At 37.7% G+C, this 14,874-nt stretch overlaps 2 protein-coding genes across 3 annotated transcripts; one reads left to right on the top strand and one right to left on the bottom strand.

The window, feature by feature from the left end:
- Nucleotides 1–400: 400 nt before the first annotated feature.
- On the bottom strand, nt 401–4,783 carry LOC140768914 (uncharacterized). 2 transcript variants are annotated; one of them, XM_073109385.1, is made up of 6 exons: nt 3,436–4,782; nt 2,278–2,422; nt 1,962–2,180; nt 1,102–1,321; nt 822–1,020; nt 401–730 (listed from the first exon to the last, which is right to left on the bottom strand). In XM_073109385.1, the coding sequence occupies exons 1-6, from the start codon at nt 4,656–4,658 to the stop codon at nt 613–615; spliced, it is 2,124 nt and encodes a 707-aa protein (XP_072965486.1). In that variant the 5' UTR covers nt 4,659–4,782; the 3' UTR covers nt 401–612. The 2 variants fall into 2 exon arrangements, with proteins under 2 accessions (XP_072965486.1, XP_072965487.1); XM_073109386.1 differs by lacking the exons at nt 401–730; nt 822–1,020; nt 1,102–1,321 and having other exon boundaries at nt 1,968–2,124; nt 3,436–4,783.
- A 1,552-nt stretch (nt 4,784–6,335) lies between these two features.
- On the top strand, nt 6,336–9,401 carry LOC140769130 (uncharacterized). Its single transcript, XM_073109695.1, has 2 exons — nt 6,336–7,672; nt 8,967–9,401. Exons 1-2 carry the CDS (start codon nt 6,468–6,470, stop codon nt 9,151–9,153), a joined length of 1,392 nt encoding a protein of 463 aa, XP_072965796.1. The 5' UTR covers nt 6,336–6,467; the 3' UTR covers nt 9,154–9,401.
- Nucleotides 9,402–14,874: the final 5,473 nt, after the last annotated feature.

The raw sequence follows: 14,874 nt of genomic DNA, 5'->3' as shown, positions 1-14,874 counted from the left end.
CTAGCTTTTTTTAACAAGTGGACACAAAACTTAGAGAAGGAAGTAAAGGTTAGGAGTCAAATTTCGTGGGCCAAACTCGTGCTCAAGAAAGTGGACTTCAATTGCCATTGACACCGTCGAGAGCAACAAGGTCTCCCGAGCTACTTAGTTTAAGGTAGCTTGCATAGGATCTTGAAAATTATCCCAGTATTTGAACACATTAGTTCTAGATTGCTTACAGAGAAATGGTGGACCTGTTGAACATAGTTTTCGCATCTCTATGGGGTGGAATCCAGAGAAAGGTTGAAGAAAGTTGGATGTGAATCTCAGGAGTTCAAAACCATTGACGAACTTGGCGACACCTCCTGTCCAAAACATAAAAACTGTGAATTTGTGACTGTATGTATATATGAGAGAGAAAGTGAGAAAGAGACTCCGCAATAAATTAATGTGTCAATTTTAATACAGTTTTCTGCAAAAATCTGGTCAACAATTACTAGATTTCTCCCCAGAAACAATTGGGAAATGAACTGCTCGTTGGACAACAGACATACTGGAGAAGCTAACTCGCTTATATATACATGCCAGCAAACAAGAAAGATGGCAGAGTTGATATTAGCAGACACTTTGCAGTCAATCATCGTCGATGTCTACTTTCTGCTTTTTCCACTTGTATGCTGCTTCCAGTATCTTCAAGTTTGGCGCCATTGCCACCTCATCAGGGAATATATAGTCAATGTACTCCTCAAACCTGTATGAAACACAATGTCTTTTTTAATCTAGCAGTGCAACAAAAGAAGAGATTAGTTTTCAAATGCAGGAGAGAGAAAGCTAATACATACCCAGCAGGAGTGCCATCTTCTGTCGATATGGCTCTCTTCCGCTTTACTTTCCTTGGCAACTTTTTCTGCACTTCACCAACACCATCAGGGCTGCCAAAGTTGCTCTCCATGTTGAGCCATTCCTCCAACAGCATTGCCCTCTCCTCCTTTAGCTCTGGCGCACTTGTTCTGTAGTACTCAAATGCCTTTGCAAAGACAACTGATCCAGACATAGTTAAAACAAAATTAGCTTTATGTCCAAATAATAAAGGAAAGGAAATGCTGTATTTGATAAAATTACATCGCCATCGCTTAATGCATTCGCTCTGACGCTCATGATGAGAGATATCATCATTGTTCTTTGCTTCACCATCAGCATCTTCATCCTCCAATTCAGCCGAAGCCTCAAATTTTGCATAACTAATCCATACTTTCAGGTGCTTTGTTCGATCAAGTAGCCTGTTATAAAGTTCCCTTGTCCTCTTGAATTGCCGCTCGGATATCTCAAAGTCAATGTATGCCTGAGATAAGAAGTGGATAAGGATGGTAAGGCATCTAGAGCAATATCTTGAATGCAAGTAGCAGATACATGGTTTTATAATGCATGGTTCTATTAAATGCACAGCCAAGAACTGTATAACATGCTTTCACAATCATTGCCGATCTCCACGAGTTCCTCTCCCTCTCTCATGCTACATCTTTATTTAGTTGTTTAACATTCATCATGATCCAGAATATGCAGTGCAGATATTATTTTCCTTATGCTTCTCATGTAATATATACAATAATGCATTGGATAAATCATATAACCTTCTAATCATTAAAAAGAAAAATCTGATTCAAATATGAGAGCACCAAAAACAAAAAATGGTGAAGTACATGAACACTTCGACAATTGATTTGGACATACACAGAAGGTTAAGCAATTGCAAGTCCAAATATTGCTGAAGCACCCAGAGTCCTGGACATACTAAGGACATCAAGTGCAACCTAGCTATGATGAATTCCCGGTGCATATCATTTTTCCCATGCATTTTAAACAGACCCGCATTTGCCAGGTACATTTGGTCAGAATATCAATATATGTGCAAATGCACCATAGAATAAAAGTAAAAGCATGTGTAAACTGAAAGACATTATGTGGGTGTAAATGATAAGTACCTTCCATAGAAGCTCTGGCATGTCCAGAGCAGGTTGAGCAATAGCAAGTTCGAATATTGCTCGAGCACGCTCTGTCTCACTAAGAGATATCTCAAGTTCAGCATACTTGCTCCAAGCATAACAATTCTCTGGAACCCACTCAAGATACTTCTCGTAAAGTGTTCTGCAGCGATTGATGTTGCCAAGTCGTAGTTCAGTCTCAATGTACATCTTGAATATCTATCATTAATAAGAACTACTTGAGTCAAAGCTCTGTCATTAACATGATAAAATATGATCTCCTTCTAAGTAGGAAAAATGTAAAAAGATAACATACCCTATCTTTTGGAGCCATTCCAATTGCATTGCCTAAAATTTGTCGTGCTGCCTTGAGATTCTTTTGTCGTATCTCAAATTGGGCTGCCATTATCCAAATTTTTGCAAACGAGAACTTTTTGTGAGGAATCAATTTTAGGCATTCCCTGAATTAGAAGAAATATTATGTTAGGATCATGTATAAGGACAAATAAGTATGTTTGTCAAAATATGAAATATATAATGGCACATAATATATTGAAAGAGACTTCAGTAGTACCAATGAAATAAGACACGATGGCCCTCAGACTGACAGAGAACATGACAACATTATTAGACTTTTGCCTATACATACAACCCATGTACAGTAGATATTACACAAAAGGCACCATCTCAATAGTGCGATTTTTAAAAAAAAAGAAAAGATCAAAAGAGAGGATCAACAGAAATCATTCTTCAACATGAGAGAGTGCCCAGAGCATTGTGAAAATTCCTGGAGCGAGGAGCCAAGGACTACAAACAAGGAGTATAATACCCTCATATCACTTTCAAAGTGGCATAAGAGAGAAGAAAAGAAAGAAGATGATGATGCATTAAGACTACTAAATTTTTATCAAAATCAGTTGACCTAATTTCTCAATTATGTTAAAACAATCAAGAAAATGGGTTGGAAGGACAATACAATCACTTTATAATTAGTTCCTTTAAAGATGGAAATAATGCATATATGAATTGTGATAGAGGAGCTTCTAGCATTATATTGATGGCTTACTGGTAAGGAATGAGATAAACAATAACCTTGGTAACATGCAGCTTCTGTAGAACAGAATCATGAAAGGATATCTTTATTCAATATTCAATAGCTACAAAGGATGTACGCGATCAACAGGCAGAGTTCCTTAACAGATAATAGCATGAGTTTTATATGGATTCATAAACTTTTATTCGTTCTTCCTACTGTCAATCAAACAAGAAAAGTAATTTGACGTAATTAAGAGCAAATGGCTATGCAGAACATCAGAATATCGCCATAGTTTACTGCACCATAGTATGTCTCATTGTTTGTACCACATAGAAACATATATGATGGTGTTATGTTAAAACTAATGGTTTCCACGTTTTTATGAGAAGCACAGAAAGAAAAATACATCAAGTTCCTTCTTGAAGGCAGGATATTTACCTGTAAACCTCTCTTGTTCGGTCCATGTCTTGGGCGTCAAGTTCTTCATACAATGCATAATTTATCCACAGGTAGATGTAGCGCTGCCAGTAACGCTTCTCCTCAGCTGGAGGCACATTTGCAATCGCCCTCTCATAAACCTCCCTAATCATGTCCCTATTCCCTACACTCTCCTCCAGCCTAATGTAATCAAACCATGAGTCATAATTCAAGGGATTCTTTTGAACCTCCTCCTCATACTGAAACCTCCTCTTCCCAACAATCGCATCCTCAATTCCTTCACGATCACCATACTGCTTCTCAAATGCGACGAACTTCCGATAGAGGTCCTCAGCGCGTCCCTTGGGAATGTGGTCAAGTGCAAACTTGTATATGCACCGTGCCCGCTCGGCTTCCTTGCACCGTTCCTCAAACTCCGCAAAAGCTACAAAGAGCTTCTCGGCTTCCTCATCATCACACAGGAGGTCGACTGCACGTTCATAAACGGCACGGGCACGGGCAACCTCACCGCGCTTCATCTCAAACTTGGCATATCGAATAAATGCCTCCGGGCGGGGATGGCAGGCGACAAACCGTTCATAAACAGCACGTGCACGGTCAGCCTCGCCATACCTCAGCTCGAATTTGATGTACGAAAGCCAGCCCTGCACATCCGGCTGCCACTGCATCCACCGCTCGAACACCTGGCGGGCAGCGGGCACATTGCCCAACATCTCCTCCATGTGGATGTACTTGTACCATAGCTGGTCGATCCGAGGCAGGAGCGTGACGGCACGGTCCCAGACGTTCCTCGCATGGTTGACGGACCGGTTGCGCATCTCAAACTCCGCGTACTTGAGCCATAGTGTGTGGCTCCGGTAGTCGACCTCGAGGGCTCGCTCCCAGACTGAGCGAGCGCGCATAAAGTCGGTCTGCTGCTCTTCCCAAGCCGCATACTTTACCCACACAGAGGTGTTCCACCGGACTCGGCGGATGAGATCTTCGAATTCTTTCCGCTTGCGGAGACGGTAGTCGGAGAGTTCGTGGGGGTCAGTGATCTTTTGCTTCGGGGGGCGGATCTCGGGCTCTTGGCGCTCTCGCGCCTCGCGGAGGATTTGCTCCGCGGTGATCTGGATCGGGGCGGGGGTCTTGTTCTTGACGCGGGTAGGGCGGGGAAGCTTGACCTCCGTGTCGCGCTTCGTCAGGAAGCCAAGGTTTGGGTCCGCGTCCTTTGCTGTTGCCATTGTTGGAGATCTCGAGTTCGATCAGAGAAGGCTATTAAGGGCTAGGGTTTTGAGGAGAAAGAGGAGGAGAGAAAGACAGGCGAGAAAGAATGGAACGTTTGCTCTCTATCTAGAGCAGGGGTACTAATAAGAAAAGGGTGATTTGCATCATAATTAAAATACTTTATGTATTTATAGCAATATTTATTTTAGTTTTTTTTACGGCTTTAATTTTTTAAGTTGTAATTTGTAAATAATCTTAATGCCCTCCTCCTCGATTAAGTGGATCAAGTACCATAAGTTAGTATGTTAGGAATCCATAGTTAATAACTATAAAATATATAATTATTAATTATAATATTGTTAAATAATAATTTTAGAATCTATTATTATTAATTATAAAATATGAGATATTAATTATGAAATTATATTTAATTATGTATAAAATATTTATTGTGCACAAATATTTTGGAACTTTTAGATCATTTGCTGGGATACACAAATATTTTAGACATATAGATTATTGTTGTTGTACACAAATAATTCATAAAATAATTTTAAATTTTTTTATTGTTTTATAAAATTAACTTTCATTATAACAAATTAATATGTCGATTTGATCCATCTAGTATTCTTCTCTCATGGAAGACGTGTCGAGTGAGATATTTTTTGTCTTCTAACTTTACTTAAACTCTCTCTGTTTCTTTATCGATGCTATTTTTTTTTCTTATGACACGTATCCTTTGTATCACTAAGGAGGTTATGAGATCAACTCTAATCTTAAATAATTATTATAAAAAAATTATTTAATAATTTGGTGGTTTAGTAGCTTAGCTCAATGGTTCCAGATGTAGCTAGCTATAAAAGTATAAATAGATATTGATATTTTTATTTTTCTGAAGGTGGTTAAAAAAAGAGGAGTGCTGTTGGTGGCAAGGAGAATAGAGCATATCAGCTTTCAATTTTTCTCACCAAATAAGAGAGGTAATTAGAGAAAATATTATTTTTTTATATCTCTTGCATTTAATGTAATGATATATCCTCAAAAGTTAGTTCATGGGTAATTTTGGTACTCAGAAAATTTTGATGAAACTACAAATGAAAACTAAGATGGGTAACGAGGAAAAAACATAAATTATTTTAATTTATGATGTAAATCATTTATAAACAAATTGTAGTAAATAAATATAAATAAGAAATTAGATATATAGTTTAGGATTTGAATTCAATAAACTCAATACTTATTTATAGATATCTCTTTAAAGGAAAAAATATTAGAATTTTAGTACTATTTAGACTATTAATAAAATGAAAAGGTTTTTTAATTGAAATGAATCTTTTAGCACGTACAATTTAATAAAATCAGAAAAACTTTAATATAGATGATGTGGATTATGCTACATACATAGAAATTAAGAGTTTATTATTATTTAACATTATATTTTTATTTAAAAAATAATATATAACTTTTTTCTCTTGAATTTTATTTATTATAAATAAAATATAATATTAAATATTAGATATAAGAGATATTTTTATATTTTGATAGAGAAAATAATGCATTACGAAGATAGCAACCGAGTGACTATAGCGAGGCTAGAAAAATAGTCATGCAGGAGAATATGAAGATATAAAAGCTTACTATTTTGTAAATATTAAAAGAAATTAATTAGAGAGTAATACGAAGACAGAATACATTTTCGCTGTCTCAAATGCTTTAGGATCTGATTGTTTCTCCGAGTTTTATAGGTCCAGAAGACCAGAACTATACTGGTATAACTCCGTGGACAATTCGTTCGAGGTCGGCGGCGTTCTCCTTCTTCGCCGGTGATGGAAGACCTATGCGCAACGAGAGACGAAACCCTCGAGGCCGATATGGCGAGAGGCTTCTCCGAGAAGCTAGCCATGAAGGATGAGGAAAAGCTCGAGCTCGAAGCCAAAATCGCCAGGCTCGAGCGCGAATTGAGCACTCTACGAAGCCACCGTTCCGAACTGAGCGAGCGAATCAAGAAGGGGGAAGAGGAGTTAGAGCGCGAGAAACGCGGTGCTTTGGAGCTCGAACAACAATCCGCTCGGTTCAAGGAAGAGATTAGGGTTTTAATCGAGAGGGAGCAAAGGGAGAAGGGTGAGAAGGATGAATGGAGGAGGAGGTGCGAAGAATTGAAGGCTCGGGTCTTGAAGCTGGAGGAAGAGAATAGTTTGAAGAAATTGGGGCAAGGGCACGCCTTGGGTGTTATTGAGATCAGCGATAGCGAGGATGAAGCTAGTGCTAGAAAGGAACTCAAAAAGAAGGTAGTTTTAGATGTTAAAGAGGAAGGAAGTAGTCAGAGAAGCCTTCAGATGATGAATCCGGATAAGAGTTTCATGGACATACTAGAAGAGGGGGAGGAGTATAGCAGACACATTGCTGAGAATGCCCTCTCCGTTCCAACACCCAAAAGGAAGCGTGGGCCGAGAGTGGTTACAAGTGATAGTGAGAGCGAGGCCGATGAAGATGACAAGGTTCCCATTGGCAATCTTAAGATGAGGAAGATTGGTGAGGTTATTGAAGGAACAAAAGAATCCAAGGACATCCAGGAAAGTGTTATGTCTCCTAGAAGGCGTTTGGTTAGATTGCGAAAAACTGACAGAGCTAATACTTCCACAGAGGGTAATGCTACTCAACGGAAGCTTCAGTACTCGAATGTTGAAGAGGATGAGGATGATTCAGAGAGTGAGGGTGAAAGTTTGGGTGGATTCATTGTAAGTGGGTCGGATAGCCAGGAAACTGTATCTGGTTCGGGTAGTCATTCTTTATCTGAAGAAGAAGTGGATAGCGATGTCAACCTCGGTGATGTTTTGGCCGACATCCGCCGGGGAAAGGCTAGGAAGAAGTGGGAGTTTGAGGCAGATATGCTGTCAGCTTTTTCTAATGATCCTAACCTTTGCTTGAAGGCTGTCTGTGCTCTTTATCGACAGCAAACATCAGAGGAACAGTCGATAAAGGCAACACTGGTCCACAATAAGCGGGGATTTAACCACTTGGATGCAAAAAGGTATAGTTAAGTGCACCATTTTTTGTTTGTCTTTATATTTGGTAAATGTCGGTAGAACATAATATTTCTTGCAAAAAGTGTAATCCTGACACATGTGAATATAACTCTTGTTCTTTGGTTATTTACAAGCATATCAGACTACCAAGATGGACTTGATTGTTGCAGAGATGATCATCTACTTAATTAGGAAATCCTTTACTTTAGATGGCATCAGCAGTCAAAAATATGATCTCACTTTTTATCTGTTGAAAACTTAGTATTGCCGACAACCCTCAGCTTACATTCAAATGAAACTTTGCTGTTAGAAGCATAGGTGTAGACATTAAAATAATTTTTTCCCCAAAATATGACTATCTATGTAGGATCAACCCACAATTCGCCCGCTTAGCATCCACCAATTATTAGCCTATCTCTCTAACATGCATCTTCTCTCTAGACATCTCTATCTAGACAAAATATGATTGTCTATGTAGGATCAACCCACAATTCGCTCGCGCTACTTCCACTAATTAGCCTATCTCTCTAACACACATCCTCTCTCTAGACATCTCTATCTAGACAAAATATGACTGTCTATGTAGGATGAACCCACAATCCACTTGCGCTACTTCCACCAATTAGCCTATTTACGACAGCTGAATTCAGTTTTACCATACTTGTGTTTAAGCTTTGTTTTTGGATTCTTTATCTCGCTTTTAGGTCGTCTCCTGATATGATTTTTACATTGCTCGTCCACTCAAGAAAAAGAACACATACCAAGAAGATACCAAAATTATATATCATAAGTGATTTGTTGAGAACTATGATTTTTTAGTTCTTATGTTCTTTTGCACATGCATCTTCAACATTGGTTTCTGTAGTAAAATTGGAAAGACACAGAACATCAAAAAAGAAGAAAGAAATAGAGAACAGGGCAGAAAAAAGAGAGGAGAAATAGGAAAGCATTTGTTGCTTACTTAACCGTGCACCAGTCTCTTCCATTCAATTAACCCTGTGCATCACAGAGGTTCTTAAAAGTTTTCTTTAATGCGTAGTCATCCATCCAATCAAGTCGACCTTAGTTGGTCATTCGGAGTAGTTTTGCACCTTAGATAATTGTATCCTTTTCTAGAAATATAAAGTTCTAGTTCTTTTTCTCATCCTTTCTTGTCTTTATTCATCAACTGAGGATCTGCTAGCTGCTTGTGTTCCATTGTTTCTTTTCTAGTTTCCATGTTCTCTCCTTTCTCCCCCCTTATAAAAGTAATAGATTGGATCTATCATGCATTATTTGATATGCAAAATTTCATTTCAGGGGATCTTTGATTGCTGAGTTTCTTACGGATGGAAATCCACATGGACCACTTACGAAGACTGTCCAGCACTTGGAGAAGTATGATCACAAGGGTCTTGATTTCTGTTACAATCTCGCCAGGCGTTACTCCAAACAGTTGTTCATGATTTATCAGAATAAAGAAGATCCCTACTTTCTTCCATCCTAAAATATAATGGTCGCTGCTGATTCCTTAGGCTGACCGTCTAGCAGCTTAGCTTTTTGCCTTGCCTACTCATGTCTGTCTGTACAGATTAGTGTATTTATTATTAAACAAACTAACATCCTGAGTGTAGTGGAAACATTAGTCCTCATGTTTGTGATTGCAATATTGTGCTAGGAAGTTGGACAGTGTGTGCCTAAGCTTTAGTTTGAGAAAATGATCGATGAAATTGGTTGAAGTAAACTAACGATAGATATCAATGCTTCATATATTTGGTTGTAGTTGGAGATTTCTTACTCGTACTATGCAGGGATAGCAATTTCCACATGTAGGAGACAAGCAGCTGAATTCTTGAGTATGCCCTGTTACAGATTAATTGATCCAAACAAGTGATATTTCTAGCTTCACTGCACCTGCTTCTGGATGATCCATGGAATTTGTGAAGATTTTGTACCTCAGGATACCAGATTCCTCAAAGATAATCATTCTAAAATTGATGCGGAACTTCCTTATACGCTACGAAACTCTTCTGGAGTTCTGCGACATATTCACCGCTGTAAGTTATACCGATTCTAGAGATGGAAAGATTATGCTTCCGGATGATTCATGGAATTTGTGGAGATTTTTGTACCTCTGGATACCAGATTCCTCAAAGATAACCATGTGCGAAATGATGCGGAGCTTCCTTGTGCAACATGAAACTCTTCTGGAGTTCTGCAACATATTCACTGCTGTAAGTTATACTGATTCTAGATGTGGAAAGATTATGCTTCCGGATGAACCATGAAATTTGTGAAGATTCATAGCATACCATATTCATCAAAGATAACTATGCATGAATTGATTTGGAACTTCCTTGGCCACCATAAAACTCTTCTGGACTTCTGCAACATCTTCACTGCTGTAAGTTATACTGATTCTAGAGATGGAAAGATTATGTTAAGTAGTTAGGATGGCGTCCAAGTTTCAGATCAAACTGTACAGAGCACTCACCCACCATCAATTTTTTTGAGTCATATGCTAAGTGTAACATTTTCAAGGTTAATACAGAATGCTTTGCTGGTTTTCATAATTCATGATTGTTAGTAGAAATTTTGTGCATAGCAAGGTTTACTTATGACCTATTTGAACAAAGTTGGAGTTTTTGACCAAACTAAACCTCTTAAACTTATTATCAAATCGGTTCTAATTCAGTGTAGTTTTAATAAAAACGTTAAACTAATCAGCATTTTTATTGCTAAATAATTTTTTTTACTTTTATTACTAAAATATTAAGTTAAAATAATTTATATACATAAAACGTTAATTAGTTTAGTATTTTAGGACCAAATAAAAATACTGAATTGATTAGCGTTTTATTTAGAGATAAAATACTACTTAGTTCAGTGTTTTTATTAGGGTTATAGTAAATTAGATCCAATTTGGTAATAAATTTAAGTAGTAGTCTATTTCGATAAAAATAAATTAGAAAAGGCTAGTTTAGTCAAAAACTCACAACTGTCCTCTGGCATAATATTACTGTACCATTACAGGGGCTGTTGTTTTTAAATCATAACTTTGAATCAAATCATATGGACTAAAATGTTCACGAAAGCGTCCATGATTAGTGGACCTATTAATTGGACTGCTTAATTTTGTTGTCGTTGTGACCTGTGACTCGTATATCATGAGACAGCAATATCATCTCATTTATTCTGACAACCAACCCTAACCCAACTACCAAGATTACCTCCATATCGTTGCCATGCGACGTACGTCACTAAAGATCCCTTTGCAACTTGCAATAAAGATCCATTTCCAAATCAATGCCACAATACTTAGCTGAACACATAACCCACACGCACTTCGTAACCCATCACTTTCTTGATAGCTAGTGCCAACTAGTCTCCAGTATATATCTTCTCTCTCTCTCAGTCCATTTAATTCATAAGAGATACTTGAGAAGGTAGTCTAGTAGAAAGAGGTGCAGATGCCAGCAATGGCGACTAGGGCGACCGGAGAGGCTGAATGTGAGAAGAAGGAGAAGCATTTGTTCTTCCAAATGCCTCTTCACTACCCCAAGTATACCAAACCTGAGTACGAGATGATGCCGGAGTGGAGGCTCGACCGGCTTCTGTTGGAGTATGGGCTACCGGTGGCCGGAGATGTCAAGCAGAAGAGGAACTTCGCCATGAGTACATTTCTTTGGAATACATCCCGTTGAAGGAAGAGAGTAGAGAGAGAGAGAGAGAGATGGAATATACATGTAGAAGCACTTGTTATAGCATGTTGACTGTTAAAACTCAGTTATTATGTTGTTTGTTTTTGTGTAATTGGATTGCTTATTAGTGTGTAAGTTCTTGTTTGTGTTGGTAAGTTTATTCATTCATGGGCCAGAACTTCTAGCACGATCAGAACTTCTGCTGTTTAGAAATCAGAAATAAAAGAAAAGGGTGTTAATTTCAATGTTCTTATTATCTTGTTTAATATCAAGAAGGTTATTCTTTTCCTTGAAACCTTCGAGTTGGGATTAAATTAAGTTCTAGGTTATTTTCAAACATGATTTAAACAATCTAAAACCGATAATAATAATAATAACTTTTAGAAACTGAGAAAAAGATTTCTTTATTTGTAGTTTGGCTTACACGGTATGCCAAACACCAACCAAGACTTGGCTGTTTTGATAAACTCGGTTACTTTGTTAATTAACACATAAGTTACAGAGCTTCTATCAGATGCTTGTAAGAGAGTACCTGGCAACCACTAATAGGCTGTCAAATAAACTAATTCTCATTCAAATTTACCTTATTATTACTAATATAAACGTTTAATTACTTAGGAAATCTTAAATACTATGCAAGACCCACTTCATCAGCCACAGTTTACTAGTAATTTTTGCAATTTGATACGAGTGGTCCTCCTAATTCTGTGTTAGAATCAATTAAACCTTTCCTTTTCCCAGCCATTGATTCCCTTTCCAGTATTTCCATACTCTTCTCCTCCACACCCACCTCTATATAACCCCCCCAACCTTGAGACTATACTCTTCAAGAAACCATCAGCATGAGCTCCTTAGCTTCAAATTTGAGCAAGGTGATCCCCATGGCTAATGGAATTGGAGGGCAGCAACATGGGAGGGAGAGGCCGAGCTACTTCCAAATGCCCCTCCACTACCCGAGATACACACGGGCAGACTACGAAGCCATGCCCGAGTGGAAGCTTAATTGCCTTCTTAGGGAGTACGGGCTGCCCGTGATTGGAGATGTCAATAGTAAGAGGAAGTTTGTCATGGGTGCCTTCCTCTGGTCTTGATCTGTATGCCATGTATGTGGTAATATGAGCTTGTGTGGAATATATATGGCATTGTGAACATATCTAATGAGTAATTTTGCATGTAATGCTATATGTTAAAAGAAGTTTATGCATGGCAGTTCTCTCTCTCTCTCTCTCTCTCTCTCTCTCTCAGATACAGAACAGAGGCAACTCAATGGAAGAGGCATGCATGAAATGTATGACATGAGATTCCAACTTCAGTACAACCTTCTAACAACTTGCAGCCTTATAAATTCTTTGACCCATTCCACGCCAAATTTACAATGGAGCTTAATAGGGGATGGTCTCTAAACGTACAATCTTGGTTATTTAGCCCACTTGATGCAAATAGGAATATAACTTCCTCAGGGATTATTCTTCCAGTGTATTGTAAGAAGAATATCAACTGAAGATATAGGCTTTGCCATTTGTTGTAACCTATTGGGTCATTTGAGATGCCACAACTGGATTCGGATCATGATACTATTCCAACTTAGATGGTTGCCAATTGCCAATGAGATAGTGATTGATTAAATGAGCTTAAATTGTACAAGAGTTTTCTGGTTCGAATTTCGGTGATATCAGCTCTCAGTTCTCTCTCAAAAAATACAGATGATTGCCAACTCTTAATCATGATGTCATTGAATAATTTAGATAAGATTAGTCGGAATATTATGGAGATGGAAAGGATAATTAAGTAGAAATACTCTATGCAAGTTTATTTATATCAATCATATGGCTTGGGAGTTCTCAATAAGCAAAGAAAACGTCAGGAAGGAGGAGATGATAAATAAAAAAAATCTTGACCAGCTTCAAGAAGAACCAAAGAATACGCGAAGCCAAATGCTACGCTTAGCTCTCTTTTGTCCAAATTAATGATCAACCTCGGAGAGAAATTAAACTTTTTGATCTCTCTGAAATTGGAATTGTTCCACTTAACCACTTGACATGGAGGAGAATTTGAAATCTCGATATGGGGCTAGGAATGCTGCCATGATGGAGGAAGTTGGTGCCATTTATTACTTAATAAGAGCTAGGAATTACCGACTCCAGTTAAGGCACGATGCTTCTCTCGCAATTTATGGTGCCAAGCCATTGCCCTCTCTGTTTGGGAATGCCACAGTCTTGTTGGCAAACTGAGTGGTTCTGGGTGGTTCCTTATTAATTGTATGTTATGCTACAAGTTTCCTACCAGACATACAAGGGGACAGGTAAATAATATAAGCCTGACATACCCATGGCAATTACTGTTAGAGAACAGCAGTTTTAATCCTTTCCAAGTGAACACTAGGGTTATTTGGCAACCGACAATTGGAAATATATTCATACAGCTAAAAGTTGCAGCTCTATAGTTCTTTGGGGGCATTTCTACAAGCATCTCGTATGCAGCTAGTATCATTGCTTGTACACAAACCCCATAGTACAGAGCATAAACATATGTTAACAAAATAAGGGATTTTAGAAAGGTATAGAACTAGAGGAGGATGGTGACAGTCATAGGGTCATCGGAGTAGTAGATGGATAACGACTTTGCCTGCTATGCCGTGAGATAGTTGGCAACATGGAGAAGGTGACCGTAGAAATATGAATGCATGCATCTGCAACCTACCAAGGAGCTCGTGGCATCTCTTCATGCAGATTGATTGCTCCTACTTGTATCGATATCAAGATGAGAAGGAATTGAAAGATTGCGACTCGTATAGATTGTCTTCTTAATTGCATTTCGCTTTTTGTGTCAAAATTCTGGTAGACCAAATCGGGAAGCATTTATTAGAGAGAGATTAGTCGGGAGTATAGAAAGAAAATTGAGATGGGCCGAGCTGAGGTCGGCCCAGATCCAGCTTGGGCTGGGCCATGACCCAATTCTAATTTGTTAACAATTTTGTTCTTAATACGAAGAGAGAGGGTTCTCTGGTCTCTACTTCTCCATTTCGTGATCAATTTTTTACTGCAATATTACCCTCATTAATTAATCGGTGAAAAGAGAACATACTATGCATATAATAAAATCTATTTTTTTAATACTATTCTATCACTTTTGTGGACAGTAAATACGAAATATCAATTTCATAATATTATCATAAATTTTATAAATATTCAAAAATTATTAATTACGTAAAAAATTATAAAACAGAAAGTACTAGTGTTGAATAACTATGAAATCTATAATAAAACTATAATTTAAAAAAATATAAGTATTCAATAATTATGAAATACGTTATAAAAATATAAAATAGACTAAAACCTCACTTGTGAGAGGGAAAACAAAAATGGGCAAAAATGACAACAAAAAAAAAACAAGTGAGTTCGGTACAAATAACTAAATATAAAAAGATATAAATATTAAAATTAATTAATTAATTTCTTCCTATGCTAAATTATAGGATTTAATTTTAATTTCGCAAAATCTATAGATTTTAAAAGATACACGTATAA

Source organism: Typha angustifolia, chromosome 10, assembly GCF_048772165.1.
Source record: "Typha angustifolia cultivar Huaian chromosome 10, ASM4877216v1, whole genome shotgun sequence".
Taxonomy (NCBI): domain Eukaryota; kingdom Viridiplantae; phylum Streptophyta; class Magnoliopsida; order Poales; family Typhaceae; genus Typha; species Typha angustifolia.
Note: the sequence above shows the minus strand (reverse complement) of the source record. Positions and strands in the feature narration are given on the sequence as shown.

Coding starts and splice junctions, on each gene's coding strand:
- LOC140768914 (XM_073109385.1), bottom strand. CDS start 4,658: ATGGCAACAGCAAAGGACGCGGACCCAAACCTTGGCTTCCTGACGAAG. Junction 2,181..2,277: donor GAATGGCTCCAAAAGATAGG/GTATGTTATCTT, acceptor TATTAATGATAG/ATATTCAAGATGTACATTGA. Junction 731..821: donor GAAGATGGCACTCCTGCTGG/GTATGTATTAGC, acceptor TGTTTCATACAG/GTTTGAGGAGTACATTGACT.
- LOC140769130 (XM_073109695.1), top strand. CDS start 6,468: ATGGAAGACCTATGCGCAACGAGAGACGAAACCCTCGAGGCCGATATG. Junction 7,673..8,966: donor AACCACTTGGATGCAAAAAG/GTATAGTTAAGT, acceptor ATTTCATTTCAG/GGGATCTTTGATTGCTGAGT.